Genomic DNA, 23,812 nt, shown 5'->3' with positions numbered 1-23,812 from the left:
TTTCCAAGTTATATTTTTAACTTTCCCATGATTCTCTTTAAAAAACTGAACACAAAATCTCTCTGCTAATGACTTTATTCATAAATCTATAATGGAACTCAAAATAGCAAAGAACATGAAAAAATTCAGGTTAATATTTGTCAACCAAATACATCAAAGAATATGTTTACTTTTCATATAACTAACAAAAATGTCTAAAATGCACATGTGACAATACACATATTCTTCACTGTGCAGAATTTCAAAGTAACAAAGATCTGCTTAATTCAGTTGGCCAGAATAGCCCATTTATACTGACAAATACATATAATTCAAAAGAAATCAAACGTAATTGATAAAGTAACGATCTCATGGTTAATCTTCTGGTAAAGTGCTACTTTCATACTGAAAAAAAGAATTAATGAAAATTAAAAAAATTTTAATGTTATACCATCATTCTGAAAGTGTTAAAATTTCTCTTCAGTACTCACTACATTCATCACATTCACATGTCCATATTATGAGACCATAAACATTACTTTGCAATTTAAAAAAATCTTTCTGTTCACAGATTATTTCCCAGAAGTTAAAAATTACATACCATTGCTAAGTGAAACATTTTACTCATATAGGAGTGTTTTAGACACAATAATTTTTCATTTTTTTAAACATGATCTTTGGTTCGAAGCTGTCTTGATATCCTTTCTAGTTGGATGGTTGTGGTTAAGTAAAATATTTATAAAACAGCACAGTAGCTTCATTTAAACCACAGAAGTAAACTGGATCGATGGCCTAAAGGCAATGAATGGCATGTATCAAGATGTCTGGCATGATGAATTCCACATATCCATAACTGACATGGTCAGTATTAAAGGAAATTACTGTTGCTGAGTAGTGGCTCACCTCCTTTCATCAAAGACCTCTATCAATTCAGTAACAGTATTAGCCACTGGAAGAAAATTAGTTGGAAAAAAAATCTAATCTGAATGAAGGCACACAGGTGCAAATCTTAAGCAGATAAATAAGACCAACTGCATAAACTGCATATGCAAGCATGGGTGTGTCCACCCCAAGCTCATACACACTTCTCATGTTTGAGGTTGAATATCATCACTGCATATATTCTACCACATAGAAAACTCTATGTCTGTGAGTGTATATACCCTAGAGGTCAGAACTAGCTGATGGCTTTCCAGAAAAAATGAAACTTTAAATGATGCAAAAGTTGTCCTTTCCTCAAAATAAAGGTTTTAAATCAATACAAAGGGATGCAATACCAGTGGAAACTGAAAGATGCCATGAAGTTAAATCTCAGAAAGGACAAGTTCAACTTCATAACTGAAGGCTGCTGATGATTTCTTCTCTCTCTCCTTGAATAATCAAATGCAAATGCCTTTTAGCAATGGTAGCATTCAAATCCCACAAAAAATCAAGTAGTGTGCCCTTAAGGAGCACCTCCATTGGCACAAACTGTAAAACCTGCTGGGGTGCATCAGAGTTAACCAAAGCGCTCAACAATTCATTCACATTCTGCAGATACCGGAAAACTGGGTTTGGAAGGTCTTGATAACCAACACAAAGCAGAACTGCACAAGTCTTCAGGGGCTCGGAAGAGGTGGGACAAGAAAACGTGATGAATCTAAAACAGCTGTGGAGTACAAAGATCAAACCAGCCATAAATCTTGTAAAACAAGAAAGTACAGGCAAAATCATAATATCTCCTGTATGAAGCTGCTGCAATGAATGTAGAAGGCAGTCCAAAAATAACTGCTGGTAAGCTGGGTCTCCATCATGAAGCAATGAACAGCTAAAAGTCATGAGTTCAGCTGATTCCAAGAGCTGAACTTCCAATGGTATATGTATTTTGACATGTTGGAGAGCTGGAAAACCCACAAGCAGGCACTTTACTTGGTTGCTGGGTTCTACATCCTGCTCATCCTGAAGGCATTTTGTAAGGCTAAACACCTCAGAAAATACCAATTCTTCAGAAAAAATGTGACAAGAACAACAATACTGCTGTTTTGGCCTAAACTTGGAATCCAAATTCAAGGCTCCTCCCAATGACTTTTCAATTGCTTCATTAAGAGCCTTTAAAATTTCACCATCACAGAAAGGAGAACAGTTTACCCTTGGCAGTTTCTTTCCCTGTAAAATCTGCCATAAGTGACACTCAAGATTGGAAGCTGTCCCTTCTAAAAGAGCACTTTGCCCAGGATGATATGCAGCATGTTCTTCAGCCCAACTATCAAAGTACCCTTTGGCCACCTTATCTTTCCATGAAAGGGTTTCCAGCATTTTCCTTTCATTGTAGGTTTTAAAATATCTGTTCCTCTGCCCAAACCATTTTGTATTTGTACTACAACCAATATTAGATTTTTTCACTAGCCAATTATTTCTGGAAAGAGGCTTCAATTGAAACTTTTGCATGAAATACTGAACAGCATAGTCCCTTAAACTATTCAGCTTTGCTTTTTCCCCTTCTCCCATGCACTCAAACAGACGAATGTTCTCGGAAATAGTCTCTAGCTGGTATTTATGAAAGAACACACAACATTCTTCATGTCTTTTAAGAAAAGATTCGGGAATCATGTGATGGGGAAAGAGAGCTTTCCTGGTCATTTCAGGCCCAAAATTCAGCACCATCTTAGATAAAAGAGGATAGATTGCCTCTCTTCCCTTATAGTAGAGACATACCACATAGACTTCTGAGTTTCCTGCCTTGCTGGTAGCAGGTTTGAAAACATGGACTTTGTCAAAAGAACAGTTTAGCAGGTACATCAGGTTTATGGAACAATGTTCAAACAAAGTAAACATCTTCAGAACAAAAGAGCCACCACTTCCAAGAGTCATCAGAGCAGTGACAGCTTCACAGTAATGCAAAGAAGAGACTAAAGCTTCTTGTTCACCTGGGTTTCCTTGGCAATCAAAACTTCCATCTGCAGTGATCAAGTGAATGGTATCCATGCTGCTTATGAAATTCTGAAGTCCAGTCAGATATTTCAAGGTCATGATATCGCCGGTGTTATCTGGACCAAAGTACCAGCAACGTAAGGTATTTGCAATAAGTCGGTCATCCGTAATCATCATAAGATTGTCATTTGCTTCATGGTATGGATTCAAAGTATTAGCCACCCAACTCCAATCACAGGGGAATCGATGGGATTTTAAGTAGTGATTGAGACTAGCTATAAAAGCTCCAGGAGCTTCACAAAGGTGTAGAGAATTCAGTTTTCCCTTCTGAAAAGCTTCCTGTGGAATAAGTGGAAAGCTACACAAAATTTCATGAAACTTACACCATGCTTGAGTACAAAGTTCAGCGTTCACAGATTTTCTCACATGAGAAATTATTTTCCCAGCTTTATTAGTGAAAGCCGTGTGCTCATGCCACTCATCCAATTTCTTATCACTCAGTAGGTTTTTCACTTCATTTAGGGAGCTCTTCAAATCAAGAAACACATTGAATTCCGTGTGGTCACAGGTGAAAATCTCACTGGAATCTGGTAACTGCCACTCATCGTTAAGTGGCTTGCCATAAGAAAAGTTCTTGGCAAAGAGTTCAAAAATATCAGCAAGAACATCTGGGCTGAATGTCTCAGGACTTGAACCCAGTGGTAGCTTTCTGCACTTACTCATTTTCAAATTAAATTAAAATCTAGAAAAAGAAAACACACAATTAAATGAATCAAATTTATTAGTGAGTGAAAACTCATCCACAGCAAACTGGATCACAATCATGACAACCCACAAAAAATGGGAGGACTAATGTCAGCACAGTTCATTACATGATGAGGCAATCTGGAATGAAGAATAAAGGCTTTGCTATCCGATAGACCTGGGCTCAAATCCCAGCACTGCCATTTACAGCTTAGTAAGAGGCTGTGGGCAAATAACTCTACATCTCAGTTTCTTATTTAAAAAATTGAGGTATCATTTTTTTAGATGAGGATAAAACATGCTAGCATATAAAAAGCATATACCAAAAAATATTCATCAGTGACTGGCAGCTCTTATTACCAAAGTAACGCACCGAGCTCCTCTCCAAAGTTCTCCTCTACCCATCACTGAGACACTGCCCACAGGGCCCCAAACACTTACTTAGACTAAGATTCATCCCTGAACGTGACCTTTGATCAAACTCTAACAAGTGACTTTTAGCTTTTTTTAGCTCCCTCCAAATCTCACTTCCTTCCAGGAGAGGTTGCCGCACCTGAACCCAGCACTGGTCCTGTTACCAGACCTCTCTGACACCACCCACTTACTCACCTACAAAGATTGCCAAATATATCCTCTGTCCAGATCTCACTCTCTTGCTAAATCACACACTTTGGTGGTACCAAATCGCCTTTGCAGGCTACCAGCAAACACTCATCACCATATTGCTTGTCAACTGTGGTGTACCTGACAGGTTAGCCTCCTGATCAATGTTGAAACTGACCTATAGTTCACCCTGGCATGTCTCTAAACTAGATTCCTGCTTTATATGGCTGGTCAGACAGCTCCATGCTTGTATTATAAAATATTAATTTTTTGCACAAAAACTTAATACACTTTGATAGAATAATTTTAAACTGAAGAAATATCCTTAACGAATATACAAATTACAAATAGTAACCCTACATTCTGTGTTCTAACACTGCCTAAGAAACCAAAAACATCTGTCCAATGGAAGGGGATGGGGTACAAGAGAAAGAAGCAAAGCTTAATGGCATAGTGTTGGAAAAGTTCTAAATTCCAGCAGATACAGCAATGAGTATTACACGGTACTTGCTGGCACAATGTTAATCAATAGGTGCTTCAGTTCATGACTACTGCATTTACTTAGCATGTTCAATACATTCTACACCAGCCTGAAGATTAAAATGGGAGATAAAGGTGAGCGGGCAATACAATAAACAAAATAACAGCCAGAAGACTATTCTATTAGCATTTGTACTCTTCTCTTAACACACTTTTTCATCCTTCTACTTTTTTTTTTTTTTTTTTTAAGCTGTATGTGGGCCTCTCACTGTTGCCTCTCCTGTTGCAGAGCAGAGCACAGGCTCCGGACGCGCAGGCCCAACGGCCATGGCTCACGGGCCCAGCCGCTCCACGGCACGTGGGATCTCCCCGGACCGGGGCCCGAACCCGTGTCCCCTGCATCGGCAGGCAGACTCCCAACCACTGAGCCACCAGGGAAGCCCTACATTTTATTTAAATTATTCATAAGTACAGCAGAAACTAACACACCATTGTAAAGCAATTATACCCCAATAAAGATGTTAAAAAAATTATTTATAAGTCTGTCTACTCTACTAGCTTGTAAACTTCTTAAAGTAACAAGTATCTTCTTAGCCATTTCTGTTTGCCACCATATATTTACACATTGCACAAAAATTGCAGATAATCACAGTTACCCATTAATATATTTTTCTTACCTTAGATTTTTTTTAACTGTTAGAAGCTATATTAGACAAACTTCTGAAAGATGGCAAAAAGAACGCATTCACTAAAATCCTAAATAAAAGTAAATAAGAGTTTACTACAACAAGTTATTCTGTCCTAATTCACACTTTGCTAACTGGAAACTACAACTTTTAGATTTCAACTATATTCTATTTTGGAAAAAGTCTGATTTTAGTCATGAACTTCACATATTAATTAATGGTTGTAGGTAAGCTCTGAAATCTTACTTAAGCTAATAGGTAATTATTCTCACAGGAAAACAACTAAAGTGATTCAAACACTCCATTGTTCTTCCCAACTATACCTGTGGAACACAGACCAAAATTATATATTTATATATAAATTGTATATTATATTGAATAATGTTCAGGTCAATAATCCACAAATTATCCAAACATTGTTTCCTACTATCAAATTCCCAGAATCCAACTGCTTCTCACCCACCTCCAGCTATCAGCCTCCTGATTGTAGACACTGTCAACTCTCTCCTGGATTACTCCCATAGCCTTCTCACTGGTCTCTTTGCTTCTACCCTTGCCTCTTACATTCTATTCTGAAACATACCCACCACAGTAACTTTGTAAGACCTAAATTAGATTGTATCCCTGCTCTGCTCAAAACTGGGCTGCAGTGGCTCCCCATCTCAAAGTAAGGGCCAAAGTCTTCACAGTAACTTACAAGGCCCTTGAAGATGTCTGTCCTCCACCCCCCACTCCATCTCTAACCTCATTTTCTAATACTACCCCTCTTACTAATTGTGTTCCAGCCACACAGGCTCTCTTGCTGTTCAGGTAAGACCTCAGACACACTGCAAGGGGAAAGTCTGTCTATGCACGAGTTAGTCCCTCCGCCTGGAATGCTCTTCCCTCAGATATCTGCATAGTTACTTCCCCTACCTCCTTCAAGAATTTACTCAAGTGTCACTTCCTCTGTGAAGCCTACCCGGACATCCTAATTTAAAATTGCATCTTGCATTACCAATGGTAAAGTAAAGGTAAGAACCTTGCTGTATTTTTTTTTCTTTTTTCCATGGCACTCTTTTCCTTCTAACACATAATTTACTTATTTATGTTTACTGTTAACTGTCTTCCCAAAACTACAACCTAAGCTCCACATGGCAGGGATCTTTGTTTTCTTTACTCACTTATCATTCCAAGAAGTTAGAACAGTAAGCACTCAGTACACAGTAAGCACTCAATAAGTATTTATCGAATAATTGAAGGGATATCAGATTAGCACAAAAGGCACTCCTCCGACTAGGTTCTGAATGTCTTAACAATGCACTTCAACGTCACTCTAGCACCGCAATGCTTAACAACAAAAATGCTTGTGGTTTACAGGATAAAAGGTAAAAGTTTCCAGTATGTGTTCCTCTGTCCCTCTCATTAAGCACTCCAAAGAGCTTTGTGGCACTGTAATTCTGCTACGAGGGTATTACCATTCTTGTTTTGCAGAGTCGAGTAGGGAGTCATGTAGACCCCCTGCTCAAAGCCACGAAGAGAATACCCGCAAAATTCGCCGGCCAGCACAAAACCCGCAATATCTCATATACAATTGTTACTCCTCCAACCAACACTTAAACGAAAGAGTTTTGGAAGTGTTTCCGCCAACTCCTCCTCCTCCTAGAAACGGTGAAAATAATGCCTAGTGTGTATCCAGCGCTTTACTTTGGGCGAGGAGCACCCAAGACCTAGTTTCCTCTGGTGGAAGTGAGTCCCAAGCTCCATTCGAACGGCCCGGTCCCTGACCCGGAGGAACTTCAGTTCCAGCCCCTGCCTAACCCACTGGAAAGTCGAAGGAGGACCCGGGCTCGGAACCAGGGCCTGGATTACCTTCGCTCACGCCCACCTCAGCCCCCAGACTCTACAGAGGCTGCGCTTCACTCCCTCTCCTCACTCGAGGAGGGCATTCTCCACTTCCGCTCGTGGGGATGATTTCCGGGAGCGTCGCTCCTTCAGGCCTTCTGTGTCCCCGACACAGTGAAGGCAGGTGGCGCGCCGGGAGGCCGGGAAGGAGGCAGGGACCTGCCCTCCTTACTCTAGTGCTGCAGGACACACGGAGCAGAAGCACTCCTCCAGGGTGCGCCGCCGCCGAAAGTCGGCAGACGACGGCCCGAGAACTCTGACACACGCTCGCGCATGCGCCTCAAGGCCCGGCTGGCGTCACACGTCAACGTTACGCACGCCAGCGACTCTCGCAGCGCCGAGACCTCGGCTCTCTAGGTTTCGTTTCTCCTCAGGTGCAGAAGCTGGGAAACTCCAGCCTCCCGCCCCAAGGCTGCTACGGCAACTGCGCGCACAGAGGGAGCGTCCTTTGGCCCTGCCCCCTCGAGAGTGGATGCGTGGGATGGGGCGGGGCCAATCTGTCCGGGACACGCTGGCCCCGCCCACCTGGGCCCTGGGCAGAGGTTTTCTTTTGCCGTTGGGTAGAATTGAACTCCTAGTACTGCTTGACTTCAAACTGGTGCTCAGAAGAACATGAGAAAAACCAAGCTAGGGAAACTACGAAATAACACTCTGTTATCATAACACATATATTTATAAACCAATAAGAAAAGATAACCTCAGAAGAAAAATGGGAGATTTGAACAGGCCATCCAAAAACAGTAATATAGCCAATAAGGATATAGTACAAAGCTGTTTAACTTTTTAAAAAATAATTAGAAATGTTTTCTTTTCACTCAACTTAGCAAAGATTTTAAAAGATCGATAATAGCTACTTTTGGTGAGAATGTGGAGAAACAGGTTTACATACTGTGAGGAAGAGTGAAAATTGGTACTACCTTACAAAATGGCCTTGCACCTTAGCCCAGCTATTCCCACTCCCAGCAATTTATCTTTAGAAAACAAAGAACTGGCACTCACTTTGGACAAAATGTTTATTACAGCACCTTAATTACATCAATAACAAAACCTGGTTACTCTAAATGTCTGCTATAAGGAAATTAAATTCTTTATGGTACATCCATATAATGAAATACTATGCAGCCATTAATAGGCCATATATGCCAACAGTATTGTGTGAAAATAGAATATAGAACTGTGTGTAGAGTTTGATCCATTTATGTAATATATATATACACACATATATGTATATATACACACATATATGTATATGTATATATATGTCGATGTATATATGTGTGTGTGTGTGTGTATATATATATATATATACATTTTTTACAAGTCTTCCAGGACATGCATCAGTGGAGAAGAAAGTCTTTTCAAAAAAATGGTGCTAGGACATTTGGATATCTATATGGAAAAAACTTTATTTGGACTCTTACCTCACATAATAAAAATAGATTTCATTTGGATTGCCAATCTACATTTTAAGGATCAAACAATAACTCTTTTAGCAGAAAATATAAGAGGACATCTTCGTAACCTTTAAATAGGCAAAAAGTTTATAACAGGATGGAAAAAGCACTAATCATAAAGAAAAAATATATATAAATTGAACTACATTAAAATTAAGAATGTTGGGCTTCCCTGGTGGCGCAGTGATTGAGAGTCCGCCTGCCGATAGGGGACACACGGGTTCATGCCCCGGTCCGGGAGGATCCCTTGTGCCGCGGAGCGGCTGGGCCCATGAGCCATGGCCGCTGAGCCTGCGCGTCCGGAGCCTGTGCTCCGCAACGGGAGAGGCCGCAACAGTGAGAGGCCCGCGCACCGCAAAAGAAAAAAAAAATTAAGAATGTTTATTCATCATAAGATAGCACTGAGAGTGAAGAGGCAACCTGTAGAGTGAGAGAAGATATTTACCATACGAATATGTGACAAAGGACTTGTATCCAGAGTATATAACTCCTACAAATAAGTGAGAAAAGATGTCCCAGTGGAAAAATGGGCAAAGACCAGAAAAAAACTTCAAAAAGATGGTATCCAAAAGGCCAATAAACATATGAAAGATGCTTGACCTCATGTTTTGGGGCAAATGTAAACAAAACCCAAAATGAAATACAATTACACATCTACTAGCTAAAATGAAACACTGAAAATATAATTGTTGGAGAGTTTGAGGGGTGACCAATGGAAAGCTGTTTGTAAGAAAAAGATCTTCCAAGATCTTCCAAACTCATGGGTTGTTTGCCTTTTTCAATTTTTTCGAGGTATAATATATACAGTCAAATGTTCAGATCTTAAGTGTACTACTCAACCATTTTTGCCAAAGGCCTATTAAATATTCCAGAAATTTCCCTCGAGCCCCATCCCAATCTCCCACCCCCAAGAAGCAACCATTAATCTGCTTTCTAACACTATAGTTTTGTCTGTTCTAGAATGTCATATAAATTCTATCATTACAGTTTATAATTTTTAGTTTCCAGTCCCTTTCCATTCACTGTAATTTTTTTTTTATATTGTAGGGGAGAAAAAGAATCTCTTCTACCCTTCTAGGTTCTTGGCTGGGGCTCTGTAACAAAAGATATACTTGACGAAAGAAAGGCATATAAATTTATTAATGCTTTTTGTGACATGGAAGCCTTCACAAGGAAATGAAGATCTGAAGAAACTGTTTTTACACTAGGATTTTTTTTTTTTTTTTTTTTTTTTTTTTGGCTGCATTGGGTCTTCGTTGCTGTGCTTGGGCTTTCTCTAGTTGCGGTGAGCTGCGGCTACTCTCCGTTGCGGTGCGCAGGCTTCTCATTGCAGTGGCTTCTCTTGTTGCAGAGCACGGGCTCTAGGCGTACAGGCTTCAGTAGTTGTGGCATGCAGGCTCAGTAGTTGTGCCTCGTGGGCTCTATAGAGTACAGGCTCAGTACTTGCCACACAGGGGCTTTGTTGCTCCATGGCATGTGGGATCTTCCCGGACCAGGGCTCAAACCCATGTCCCCTGCCTTGGCAAGCAGATTCTTAACCACTGCACAACCAGGGAAGTCCTATACTAGGTTTTTATACTAGGACCTGAGTGTTTTTACATAGGTTTGATGAGAAGTGGAAAGTCATGGGAAAATGTGACAAATGAGTATGAGCTAAGAGGGGCAAACTGGGGGAAATTTAGCAAGGTACGTTCATTTAAATTCCTGTTGGAGTCCTCCCATCTTTGGAGATAAGGATGTTTCTTTCCTCCAGGCACAGGGAGGGCATCTCTCACACAAGGTTCTTATGACCTGCTTCAGAGCAAGGTCAGAGAGTCTTTCCTGCACCTACCATTTCTTAAATTCCTTTAGCTTAAAATATTCAGTATGCCAAGACACCATATTTGGTGGTAGTGTGTTCTGAACCCTGACAATATTCATCCATGTTGTCTTCCGTATCTGTAGTTTGTTCCTTTTTATTGATAAGTAGTATGCCATTATATGGATAGACCACAGTTTAATTATCTATTCTCCTACTGATGGACATCTGAGTTCTGTTTCCAGCTTGCGGCTATTAGGAATAAACCTGCTGTAAGCATTCCAGTACAAGACATTTTGGTGAGCATATGTTTTCTTTACTCTTGGGTAAATACCTAGCCGTCATATGGCTGTGTAATGAAGTAGATCAGGGTTTCTCAACCTTAGCATTATTGTCATTTTGAGAATCACCAAGGGAGATGTACGTGGAACTCTCCAAGCAACCCCCAAACAGTTTTCTCAAGTGCTCGCACCATTTTACATCTCTACCCACAGTATGTGAGCATTCTGGTTGCTTCACATCCTCACCAAATTTTGGTGTTGTGAATCGTTATTATTTTAGCTATTGGTGGGAAATGGTTGCTTTTTACATCTGATTCTTAATAAATAGTAATTAAAAACTAAAAGCTGTGGATATTGTTCTTTCATGGGACCAAAGACTAGATAAAGGATATGTAATCGTTTAAACACAATCACTATGTTCCCCAAAGTTTATAATCAGGAATATTCCAAATAACAAAGCTTATAGTGAGCCTGTCTTTACTAAAATAATCACAACATTAACATTTTTTGAGTACATAATATGTGCTAAGCACTGAAAACTGCCGTTTTTCATTTCCTCGTCTCAACAGCTTTATTTGGTCAATATATGTATTGTCCCCATTTTTTTTTTTTTTTTTTTTTTTTTTTGCGGTACGCGGGCCTCTCACCGTCGTGGCCCCTCCCACCGCGGAGCACAGGCTCCGGACGCATAGGCCCAGAGGCCACGGCCCACGGGCCCAGTAGCTCCGCGGCACGCGGGATCCTCCCAGACCAGGGCACGAACCTGCGCCCCCTGCATCGGCAGGCAGACCCCGAAACACTGCGCCACCAAGGAAGCACCTGTCCCCATTTTATGAACAGGGAAATCAAGGACCAAAGTGATTAAGCAATTTGCTGAACGTCATGCAGTCAGTCAGTAGTGGAGTCAAGGTTCGGACCTAGGTCTGCCTGACTTCAAGGCCAATCTGTTCTGCAGAGAATTCCTAGAAATTGCCTCCAGTAATTTAAAAACAACTTTATAGTCCACATTCATGGCCAGAAATGCTTATAGTAGGCCAGTAATTTTTTTTTTTTTTTAAAAAGATGAGTTTTATTCATTTTGTCCTAAAAGCAGGAAGGTAGATTGTCGCAAAGTTTTTAGAAAAGATGAAATATAATGAATGAATGAAATTAGTATTTAAACCTTTGCAAAGTTCAAAGAAAATAACCAGGCCTTGCACTAATGTATTTGCAAATTTGTGTTAAAATGCAGTTATGTGAATGCATTTAGTTTCAACTTTTTAAAATATATTTTGATGATCATACACAGTACCTGAGTGGAAGCTAGCTACAATTAGTTATTCTTTCCAGTTCCTGAGCGTTCCTTATATTCAACTGGCATGACTACAACATAAGTAGCATCCAAGAATTGAAGCAACTGGCTCCCTGGCCTCTACTCTGATTATAATTCTGTCAAAGCAAACAAAAACTAAACTGCTTCTGTGATCATTTATCACCAATCAACTTGCTGAGTCTCTAATTACATCCTCAGATTCTGTGAGGTGACAATGTACAAATCGTGGTTCCAAAACCCCAGAGGGAGTTTTCTGGGGTGATGGAAATGTTCTATATCTTGATAGGGGATTTAGGTTAAGAGGTATATGTATCTGTCAAAACTCATCAAATGGTACAATTCAGATTAGCATTTCACTAAATATAAATTCTGCTTTAAAAAAAAAAAGAGCCACAAATAAATACTGAGCTCTAGGTTAACCATTTGCATGCTGAAATGTTTAGGGGAGAAGTATACTACATCTGCCCCTTACTTTGAAATGCGCTACACGTAAGATGGGTTGATGGATGGAGAAAAGGACGGATCGATGATAAAGTTAGTATAGCAAAATGTTCACGACTGTAGAATCTAGGTGGTGGACACGTGGCTGTTCACTATGTAATTCTTTCAGCTTTTCTCTTTTGAAATTTTTCATAATAAAATATTGGGGGAAATAAACAGAGATTCACAGCATGAAAGGCAAAAAATGTCATCTCTTTCCACTAAAAAACAAATAAATACATACAATGAGTATCTAGTACTTCCCATTAATGCAGTAAAGAGAGCCTCTAAGTGAGCTTTAGGTGAACAGCTTCGATCTGGTGAAGACCAGGTGAATGTCTTTATGGCTCAGTCATTTGACCCACTTACCTGACTTAGTGAACAGCATTCAGGCTTGGTTTTGACCATTACACAATATTAAACTGTTCCTATTCTTTGTCACATAGTGTTCTGCTTCCTCTCTTCCTTCCACATGGAATGGACTTGTTCAAAGGCAGCAAACTAAGGGAACATTGACACTGAAATTTCAGAAGTCAATAAAGGTTATAAACCTGATAATAAGTCTTCCAATTTCCCTCATGACAATCTTCCACTAGATCTTAAATTGTATTCTGATCAAAATTCTCATGCAGCACCTTAAACTGTCAAAATACAATGTTAGAAAGAGAAAATATAGTAAAAATTATAACCAATTTGTCTATTCAGCCATTGGTTAGAACTTGTACATGGTGGTATTTGAGGAAAAGTGCTTGAAAACAGCAGCCTATAGTCTATTTTTTTTTCTTACTGTTTGGAAACTAAACAAAAATTATTAAAGCAAATCAACTAATTTTTAAGCATAAATGCAAGAATTTTAAATATCTGATCATTAAAGCAGTTTTTGTCTATCTTTGGTGCTGTAAACATAGCTAAACTTCATTCTGCATTTTAAAATATCCAGGACTAAAACTCAATATGAAATGTCTTCCATAAAATTTATTTTTTAACAATTTATGTTTTTTTTCTCATATAGTTAATTTAATGTTAACAGAGTGAGTCACTTACTAAAGGAAGAAAAGTCAAAATGTGTTTTTATATGTTATGAATAGCATTCAAGATTATATTTAAATGAACTTTAAAACAAGATTTATAATACAGTCATTGATAATATGCTGACCTAAAATATGTTTTTACTTAAAATTAATTCTTTATTTTATTTTTGTAGAAATGACCAAAATGACTTTTTTTAAATGTAAGGGTTTAAGAGAGGATGTATATTACCGTGAGATGGTCTCAGGAGGTTAAAAAAAAAATTAGTTGGGAAACACTGACATGTGGAATAGAATACAAGACACGGCCCACCCTTGAAGCATTAAGCAATTCATTGCAGACACGATGTTAAAAAATAAATAACATTATACAACTAAGTACTGTATCGTACAGTACAGGTTAAGTGTTGTAGAAGTCTAAAGAAAGCGGGAACTAGTAATGAAAAGATAGGGGAAAGAGACTTTAATTTTTCCCTTAAAAGGCTGTTATTATTTGGGGAGAGGGAAAATAACATAAGTGAAAAAACAGGGAAGAGGAAGGATAATTGCAGAAAAGGGATGGAAAGTTAATAAGATTAAAACGCTATATAGGTGGTATCTTAGTTCAGGCTGCTAAAACAAAATACCATTGACTGGGAATCTTAACCAATGGAAATTTGTTTCTCACAGTACTGGAGGCTGGGAAGTCTAAGATCAAGGTGTGGGCAGATATGGTTCCTGGTGAGGGCTCTCTTCCTGGCTTGCAGAAGGCTGCCTTCTCACTGTGTCCTCACAAGGCAGAGAGAGAGTGAGCAAGCTCTCTGGTCTTTTCTTATAAGGGCACTAATCCCATCATGGGGACCCCCCTCTCATGAACTCATCTAAACCTAATTACCTCCCAAAGGCCCCACCTCCAAATACCATCACATTGAGGGGGAGGGCCTCAAGATATGAATTTTGTGAGGACACAATTCAGTACACAGCAGGTAGTGAAGAACCAGAGTATAGAGGACCATTGAAGCCAGACTGAGGTGCCAGAATCTGCAGCAATAGAACATGGTCAAGAAGAAAAGAAATAACTAAGTTTGGTTCTTAGAGAGTTAGGGATGGTAGAGGAATAGCCAAGCAGAAATATCCTGGAGGGAGTCTGAAATCAATGGGTGGCTGAAGTTCAGGTGAGAAAACTGAACTGAGGTAACACTCAACCCTGTGAATTTTTAAGTACTTTGTTATTATTTATTATTAACATCCATTATGATACTTCATTCAGAAGTGAAATCCATACCAAAAGTTGTTAAAAGCACTAGCCCTGGGGATTCTTTCTGTTAACAGCTCACCTAACACTGTCCCTCCTTGGGCTCAATACGGCTTCTCTTTTTGAACGGTTAAGCATATCAGCTCTAGTGTCTGAGTGCCTAGATTAAAATCTTCATCTAGAGCTCTGTGACCTCGGGCAAGAAAAATCTCCAAGGGTCTCACTGAGGATTAACAAATAAATGTAAAGTGCTTAGTACAGGGTTTTTGCACTTAGCCCGTATCTGACAAATGTTACCTGCTCCTGAAAAATGTCTATTCTTTTCTGGAAGATAGGGTGCTAAATTCAGGCCCTCCTTGCAGAGTGTTCCTTCTTTTGCTGTTTCTTTTTTTATTCAAAATCCTTAATAGAGCAGGAGAGGAAAAGAGGGAGGGAGACTAAGGAAGAGAAAGGGAAAACTGAGAAGACAATTGAGACCAAATTATTTCACATCTGTCACTGAGAAGCTGCCAGATGTATCTGCTTTCTCTCTTCAACAATTTCGGCAGGTTTTAAAGAACAGAAAGAGGGCCAGCTGTAAAATGAATGAGCACACGAATCAACATGGCTGCATCTCAAAAACAGTGTAGAATGATAAAGGCAAGTGGCAGCAGTTTTACATTGCTTTACCATTGGTGTAATGTTTGAAAACACACGTAACAATTCTGTTTAATGTTTACTGATACAAACATAGTAAAAATATAAAAACACAGATGAGGAAGATGCACACTATAACTTCCAGAGAGTGCTAAGCTCTGGGAAGACAGGAGGGATGGGAAAGAAGCACAAAAGGGACCTCGACTGTATCTGTAATGTTTTTATTCTTTTTATTAAGCACTGAAGCAGTGGCAAAATATTAGCACTTTAAAAATCTAGGTAGTAGATACATGGGTGTTATATTATTCTCATTACTTCTTTGAATGTCTGAAATATTCCCTAAAAATTTTAAACATAAAAAAGAGGACAATCTGCCTCATTGTTAAATCCATTCAAACTCCCACACACTGTAGAAATCGAGTTGTTCAGCTAAATCACACGTATGAATGATTTTCAGGAATGAGTCTGCTTCTCAGAATCAATTTGAAAAGAGTATAATGAATCTATTAAAAATAGGTTATGTTTTGTGTCATGTTTATGTTACCAAAAGAGATTTCAAATTCTGATATCTCGTTTGAATTACACATACTACCATATTATTGAGTTTTTCTTTCATTTTATTTAATTAACAGTTGATAGTAAGACCACATTACAATTTGCGGGTGCTTTGTAATTAACAGATTGGTTGTGTACACCTTAAGATTGTATATACCTTAAGAGTGTGTATACCTTAAGATCACCAATGGGTTTCATCACAGGGGCAAACCCTGATTGATGGTGGCTGCCTAGAGTGCTGTGTTGAGCCAATTGTGAAACAATATCTGGGCTCCACTGGACAGGCAACGATCAGCTAGGGAGGTATGTCAAGGGCAGAGTGGTAGAATGGGGCCCTGTGTGTCCCACTGATACTCCTGACACCTTCCTGATTCTCCTTCTGCCTCTCTCACTGTTTTTTCTCCATCTACCTTCACCTACCCCTTCTATCTTGGTGCTTCCAAGAATTTCCCCTCCCTCATTCCCCTTGATCTTCACTCAGCCTGCAACAGTCCCTGGCTGATTTCATCTTCATCCACAGCAGCCCTACATGCTGATGAGTTCCTCCTCTTCTGTTTACCTGTGAAGCCTTCCCAGGTCCATCTGGGCCAGGTGAGACACCCGCGCCCCGCTTTCATCCCCATGGCATGCACAGAGCATTTATCTCTCAGTATTCCAACTATTTGTTTACCCATCTATCTCTGCTGTTGGGCTTTGAAAGAACAAGCCTGGGTCTTATTGATCTCTGCACTCCCAGCTTCTGGCACACAGTGAGCAATCAATAAATGTATGTTAAATGAAAGAATGATTTAATGAATGGTGTCCTTATTTCGCAGAAAAGGAAACAGACTCAGAAGTTGGGGTTTTCTCAAGGTTTTCCCTCCTCCAAAACATCCCCATCTTTCCTCTAGAACAGAGGTTGACAAACATTTTCTGTAAAAAAGCCAGATAGTAAATATTTTCAGCTTTGTGGGCCATAAGGCCACTGTCACAACCATTTAACTCTGATGTTGTAGCTGGAAAGCAAACATAGACATGGCTGTATTGAAATACAATTTTGTTACAAAAGCAGGCAGTAGGCCAGATTTGGCCCATAGGCCATAGCTTGGGGACCTTGCTGTAGAAGATGGTAAAATACACACTCCTATGTCTCTGGTTCCTTCACTGAACATCCTCTCTGCCTCAGCCCAAATCCCAGAATCCTGATTCCAGTGTATCCATAGTCCCTGTTGGAGTTAGGTCGACAATCCCTTCATACCTCCAAACCAAGGAGTTGAGGAAGGCTTATGAGAAAACTGGCCGCAAAGCTGGGATCAGAAGGGAGGAGAGGACCTTGTTGACAATGGCTCTCAAGAGACCTAGAGGAATCCAAGCCCAACTGATCCACATCCTCCTTGATCACTTGTTTTGGGTTTTGTTTGTTTGTTTTTCGGTACGCGGGCCTCTCACTGTTGCGGCCTCTCCTGTTGCGGAGCACAGGCTCCGGACGCGCAGGCTCAGCGGCCATGGCTCACGGGCCCACCCGCTCCGCGGCATGTGGGATCTTCCCGGACCGGGGCATGAACCCGCGTCCCCTGCATCAGCAGGCGGACTCTCAACCACTGCGCCACCAGGGAAGCCCCACTTGTTTTGTTTTTGTATCCATTCAGCCAGTCTGTGTTTTTTGGTTGGAGCACTTAATCCATGATCACTCATTTTTGAATCCCCTTAACATTTCGAAATGAAAAGAGGTCCATTTCTTGGGTGCAGTGGACAAAGAAGAAAGTGGAACGAATAACTCCTTTCTATTCCCCCAACTCCCTTTCTGTGTTTCCAAATGACTAGTCTTTTTCTCTTCCAGAGACTACCTCAAACTTCTCCCACTCTTCTCATATTTCCTACCCTATCGTCCTCTCATTCACTGTCAGGAGATGACCTCATCTCCTTCACTAAGGAAATAGAAACCATCAGAAGAGAACTCCTTCAGAATTCTGCCACTCATCCCAAACTTATCTGTACCCACTCTCTACTCCTTTTTTTTAAAAATTTATTACTTATTTTTGGCTGCATTAGGTCTTCGTTGCTGCGTGCAGGCTTTCTCTATTAGTGGCGAATGGGCGCTACTCTTTGTTGCGGTGTGCAGGCTTATTGTGGTGGCTTCTCTTGTTGCGGAGCACAGGCTCTAGGGCATGCGGGCTTCAGTAGTTGTGGCACGTGGGCTCAGTAGTTGTGGCTCGCAGGCTCTAGAGCGCAGGGGTGGTAGTTGTGGTACACGGGCTTGGTTGCTCCACGGCATGTGGGATCTTCCCGGACCAGGGCTCGAACCCGTGTCCCCTGCATTGGCAGGCGGATTCTCAATCACTGCGCCACCAGGGAAGCCCCTCTCTCTATTCTTTCTTTTAACATTTTATTTCTTTTTTAAATTCTTTTCCCATTTAGGTTGTTACATAATATTGAGCAGAGTTCCCTGTGCTATACAGTAGGTCCTTGTTGGTTATCCATTTTAAATATAGCAGTGTGTACATGTCAATCCCAAACTGCCTAACTATCCCTTCCTCCCTCCCTTCCCCCCTGCACTCTCTATTCTTCCTGCCATAATGCAATAGGTGTCTAAGACTAATCCCTCCTTCTCTCCTCTGTGTCCCGGGTCTTTCCACCTTCTCAGGGAATGTGATTCCATCAATCATTTCTCTCTCCTGTATCTCTCGGTCTCTCTCTCTGAACTTCATCCCAAAGGCACAGAGGAGCCTCTCTCCTGGTTCCATCAACATTTACATATGCGTGTCTCTACCATCTTGAAAATAAGTCTCTCAAACTCGTGACTTGCTCCAATCGTTGTCCTATCTCTCCCCTACTTCCTTCATGGCCAAATTTCTTGAAAGAGCTGTGTGATCATGGTTTTCACTTCATCATCTCCCAGGAATTCTTCAACTCATGAAAAACGTTTCTCCTCTCTCATATCCCTGAAACTCTCTCCTTGAAGACCTGAAATAACCTTGTTTGTTGTTATATCCAACCTGGAATTCTTTGCCCTTATCTTTACTGAACTCCTGACACTATTCAACACTGTGGTTTTCCTTCTTCAAACATTCTCTTTCTGTGACTTTGACAACAACCTCCTGGTTTTCCTCCTATGCTCATTCTTCCTTAAGCTTCTCTGTAGGCTCCAGTACCGCTGTCTATGCATTAAATGTTGGTGTCCTCAGAGTTCTCCACTAGGCCTTCTATTCTACCCTCCTCAGTCTACATGCTTCCCTAGGATGTCTCGTCAAATTTCCAGGCAATCCTTAAATAACTTGATGATTCTCAACGTTACTTGTTCAACCCAGAGCTCACTGCTGAGGCTACAGTGATAACAAATGATACAGCTGATAACACTTTGTTACAGCTGATAACAAAGTGAATCAGCTATATTCATACGTATATCCCCATATCCCCTCCCTCTTGTGACTCCCTCCCACCCTCCCTATCCCACCACTCTAGGTGGTCACAAAGCAGAGAGCTGATCTCCCTGTGCTATGCAGCTGCTTCCCACTAGCTATCTATTTTACATTTGGTAGTATATATATGTCAGTGTTACTCTCTCACTTCGTCCCAGTTTACCCTTCCCCCTCCCTGTGTCCTCAAGTAACTCTTCCTTTCATTTCACTCACCTGCAGAATGCTTCCTTAGTTACCATGTTGCTTCGTGTTGCTCATGCTTCAAATGTACAGCGCTACCCAGTTCTTCATTCTGCTTTGTAGAAAGAGGATGACAACTTCTTAACCTTATCTAGGACCTTTTTTCCCCCCTTCCAGCTACATTCTGAGGCCAGGGAACTGTATTCTGTCCACTTTCCTATAGCCTGAGGGCAGGAACTTGGGAACGAGCTTGGCAAACTTCCTGCAGCCTTTGGTATAGGTCTGGGCTTACCTTCTCTTCTAAGATTTTGTCAACGTCCAGGCTGGGGTACCCCCTTTCCATGGGGGTGGGGGGAGGAGCGGGTGTTCCCGGGCTTCATCTCAGTTCCCTGACTCATCATGGAATCCTGGCAGATGATAACACCTGGGGACTTTTCCTGGCTCAGGAAAACCTGAGATCATAGGTGGAAACCTCTACCCTTGGAAGAGATTTCCTTGCCTTTTCTCTAAGTTCCCTACTCCCAATTTTGTCAGCTTCTATTCAAATGAGGGGCGTTGGTGGGAATTCTCAAGGTTTTGCACCTTCCTTCCTTTCTTTGTGTCACTCTCTGGAAAGGGGAGAGGGGGATGTAAGTCACACCAGAATCTGCTCTTCTTTGTCAGGCACTCTTCAGTCTATAGCATGAGGACAAGGTCTTTTCCTTGTTTGGTTGTTGCTGGCAATTATTTTTAACTGGCTTATTTCACTTAGTGATGGGGACAGTGATTCTGGAAGCAAAAAAGTGGTTTTTTTTAATTGTTTGGAGACTGGCCATTTCACTCTACCATCCTTAGGGACAGGGTTGGGTGGGGGAGGGGATGAAATGTGGTGAACTTACACAGACCCCAGCCTGGTGGCAGCGGCAGGCTCTTCTCAGGGAGCCTGGTATTTTTTTTTCGAAGGATATCTAGCTACCACAACCCTCATTTACTCTTTCTGCTGCCCTGTGTTTTCTCAGCAAGGAGTAGTGTCACCCTTAACACAGAAAGGGCTTCTATTGTACTTGACTTTAGAACAGAACAAGTGGGAGAACCAGGAGGCTGCTCCCCACTCAGCAACCAGGCTCAGGAAGGAAGCGGCCCAGCAGTGTGAAGGAGTGGAGATGAGAGCAGGCGGGCTGAGCCCCAGGCACTGTAATAAAGACACAGCGTGACAGAAGGAGACGGGTGGGAAATCCGGGCTTGGGCAGTGGTCTTGGGATGGAGTGGGGGAAAAGACGGAGGTGAGATGGGTGGGACATCTGCAAATCTGACATCTCCCATCATCACCCAAGGTCCACAGCTGCCAGTGGCAGAAAACCAGCATCCCCAAGGAGCAATGAAAACATGGTAACTGAGCATTGGAGCTTCGAATTAGTGAGCACATCCCAAGAAAACTCTGACACAATGGGCTTTGGCCTCAGAAGGCAGAAACCTTTTAAGTGCCAATGATCATCACCCTGCTCTTCATCTTAGGCTCTGTCTCGGTGATGGATGGCCACCTGCATAGTGCCCTGGCATTTCGAAGCACAAAATAATTGGCTGCAGAAGGCTGTTGGATGCCTTTGTGGGAAGGAAGCTGCAAAAACAAATTCTATCAACTCAAATATTTTTTGATATTTTGAATCGGAGAGCACAAATTCTGTTATTTGACTTCTCCACGATATGAAATTTTTCTTTACTATAAAACCAAAAAGAGTAAAATGAAAACAGCCCTCCATATTTAGCAGTTAAATAGCCATTTGCTTTAAAGAGATTTTTGGATGTTTTTTGTTCCTCTCTGTATCATCCCTGTAAAGGGCATAGAGTTCTCCACTTCTTTGAAGAAACTGAAGCAACAATAACCCAAGAGTATAGAGTTAGCAGAGCTGTGAAAGCTTAGTAACAGTAGCTACACTTTATTGATATTGCTAATATTAGTCAATGCACGAATGAATATTAATATAGTTAAACTTAATGCTGGCACTGGGTTACTCATTTAGTCCTCGCAACAACCAGATTATTACTATTATCTCTATTTTACAGAAGAGAATGTGACTTGAACAGGTTCAAGAGCTTGAACAAAACCACACAGCTAGCACCTGGTGAAGTTAGGACAAGACACAGGTCATCTGACCTCAGAGCCTCTTCAATCACCGCGTGCCTGCCTAGTTATCTATTGCTGCGTAACAAACCAGCCCAAAATTTACTAGCTTAGGGGTGGAACTTCCGGAATGGTGGAGGAAAACTTAGTGGCTTAAAACAACATCTGTTATCTTATGGGTTTTGCGGGTAGGGAATCGGAGCACAGCTGGGTACCTCTGGCTCTGGGTCCCTCCCAAGCCTATAATCAAGGTATCAGCTGGGACTGCAGTATCTCAAGGCTCGAGTAGGAAAGGATCTGCTTCCAAGCTCACGCCCATGCTTGCTGGCAGGATTTAGCTCCTTGCTGGCCCTTGGCCAGATGCCACCCCGAGTTCCTTGCCCCATGGACCTCTCCATAGGGCACAACGTGGCAGCTTGCTGTATCAGAGCAAATAAACAAGAACCAGAGAGAAAGAGTCTGAGCGAGATGGAAGTCCCAGTCTTTTGTAACCTAATTTTGCCACAGTCTGTTCATTAGAAGCAAGAGTCGCTAGCTCCAGCTCACACTTAAGGGGAGGGGGTTACACAGAGGATAATTCCTGTGGACGCCAGGAAGTAGTGATCCTTGAGAGCCATTTCAGAAGCCGCCTGTCACCGTGTCCTTCTCCAGTAACTGCCCCTCTCCCATCACTCACAGGGGCAGGCTAAATGGTATGATTGTATAATGTGACTGTGACCCCCTAGCCACAGTCCAGAGCTCGACACCTGACCCAAACCTGGCCAGTTAGATACTTCCCCCCACGGGAATTCAGAATTACAATCCAGAGACCCTGGTTGGTTTCTAGGAGAGGCTTGAAACGGACTGAAATTAACAGGAGCTATGAGCAGCCATCTTCGGCTGTGCTCCAAAATAAGCAGAGAGCGCCACGTATGAGGGGGGCGGCGGGGAAGGGGAGGAAGACAGAGAGAGACAGACAGATAGATAATGCTTCCTCCCCTGGCTTTGAGAGGTACAATAAGAAGTTTAGGTTTCTGTCACGTGTAACCAGGGGTGATAGTCATAATACTTAACCACCGATAAGGCGCAAATGCCAACCAATCCGGAGGGAACTCACCATAAACACCGAGTGCAGCCCACTGCTGGACTCTGGGTGCTCATCAGCTCTTGCCCACCCCCCCCCGCCCCACCAAAGCTCACCTCTTTCCCACCTCGACCACACTGCTGCCCTCTGAGAGGCTGCAGGAAAGTGTGACCTAAGAACCTCAGGATCACCAGAGCAGGACCACGCAGCAGATCACACAAACTGTAGTGCGATCACAGCTTTCCTCTGTAGCCCACTGGGGAGTCAGTATCGCTTTCAGACAACGCACAGATGAGTTTTTGTGATAATGTCAAGTGCGGTTCACTGTGATCCCTGCAGCAACACACACAAGTGGCCTATACAGGGATGGAAAGCTTCCATCTGATCTGCGTGAGAAGGGGCTAGATCCACTAGTGGGTTGTGGGATTTGGGGAACTCGCCACTCCGTCTAAAACAGGAACATGGAGCTCCTTGATACACTCCAGGGACTGGGAACCCCTAGACTGTATGCACAGAGAGTTGTGGGTATTCACAGGTATGTAGGTAACATCAGATACTCCAAAGACATGATGAAGACAAGACAAAATGAAAGAGGCCAAGAGGTGCTGTTTAGGGAAAGGATTAGGTTTCTTACGACTATTTTTTAAATTAAATCAACTGAGAGTCAGCAAAACCAGTGAATGCTCACCCAGCCTGATTCTGCTCAGGAACAAGGAGTAAACACAGCATTCCTCTCTAGACTCGGAAGAATTTCCACCCTGACTCCTTGTCTCCCCACAATTTTCTTTCTCCATTAGGAATAAACATCAATGAGTGCCATCTGAAAGCTGGTAAGGAATTGATCACTGAAGGAAGTTTTGCCCTGCACATTAAACCAAAATCTGATTTCCTTTTGAGATATCCTGTTGAGTTAAACCTCTGCGTGAGAGCTATACAGTCAGAGGATTTATTTTCCTACGTTAGATATTGTGGATGATTGCTCTGCTTCCTTGTCCAATGAAATATG

At 41.6% G+C, this 23,812-nt stretch overlaps 2 protein-coding genes across 2 annotated transcripts in view; both read right to left on the bottom strand.

Moving 5' to 3' along the window:
* Positions 1-7,352, bottom strand: part of HYDIN (HYDIN axonemal central pair apparatus protein) — a 432,285-nt gene extending 424,933 nt beyond the window's left edge. Inside the window, exon 1 of the mRNA XM_060000506.1 lies at positions 7,254-7,352. The gene's annotated coding sequence lies outside the window, so the exon portion shown is untranslated. The remainder of the gene's footprint in view (positions 1-7,253) is intronic.
* On the bottom strand, positions 31-7,369 carry CMTR2 (cap methyltransferase 2). Its single transcript, XM_060000507.1, has 2 exons — positions 7,254-7,369; positions 31-3,631 (listed from the first exon to the last, which is right to left on the bottom strand). Exon 2 carries the CDS (start codon positions 3,610-3,612, stop codon positions 1,312-1,314), a length of 2,301 nt encoding a protein of 766 aa, XP_059856490.1. The 5' UTR covers positions 3,613-3,631; positions 7,254-7,369; the 3' UTR covers positions 31-1,311.
* Positions 7,370-23,812: the final 16,443 nt, after the last annotated feature.

The sequence above is a fragment of the Delphinus delphis genome, chromosome 20 (genome assembly GCF_949987515.2).
Source record: "Delphinus delphis chromosome 20, mDelDel1.2, whole genome shotgun sequence".
Lineage (NCBI taxonomy): Eukaryota > Metazoa > Chordata > Mammalia > Artiodactyla > Delphinidae > Delphinus > Delphinus delphis.
Note: the sequence above shows the minus strand (reverse complement) of the source record. Positions and strands in the feature narration are given on the sequence as shown.

Excerpts from the sequence above, each read along its gene's own strand:
- CMTR2 (XM_060000507.1), bottom strand. The coding sequence starts at position 3,612 with ATGAGTAAGTGCAGAAAGCTACCACTGGGTTCAAGTCCTGAGACATTC.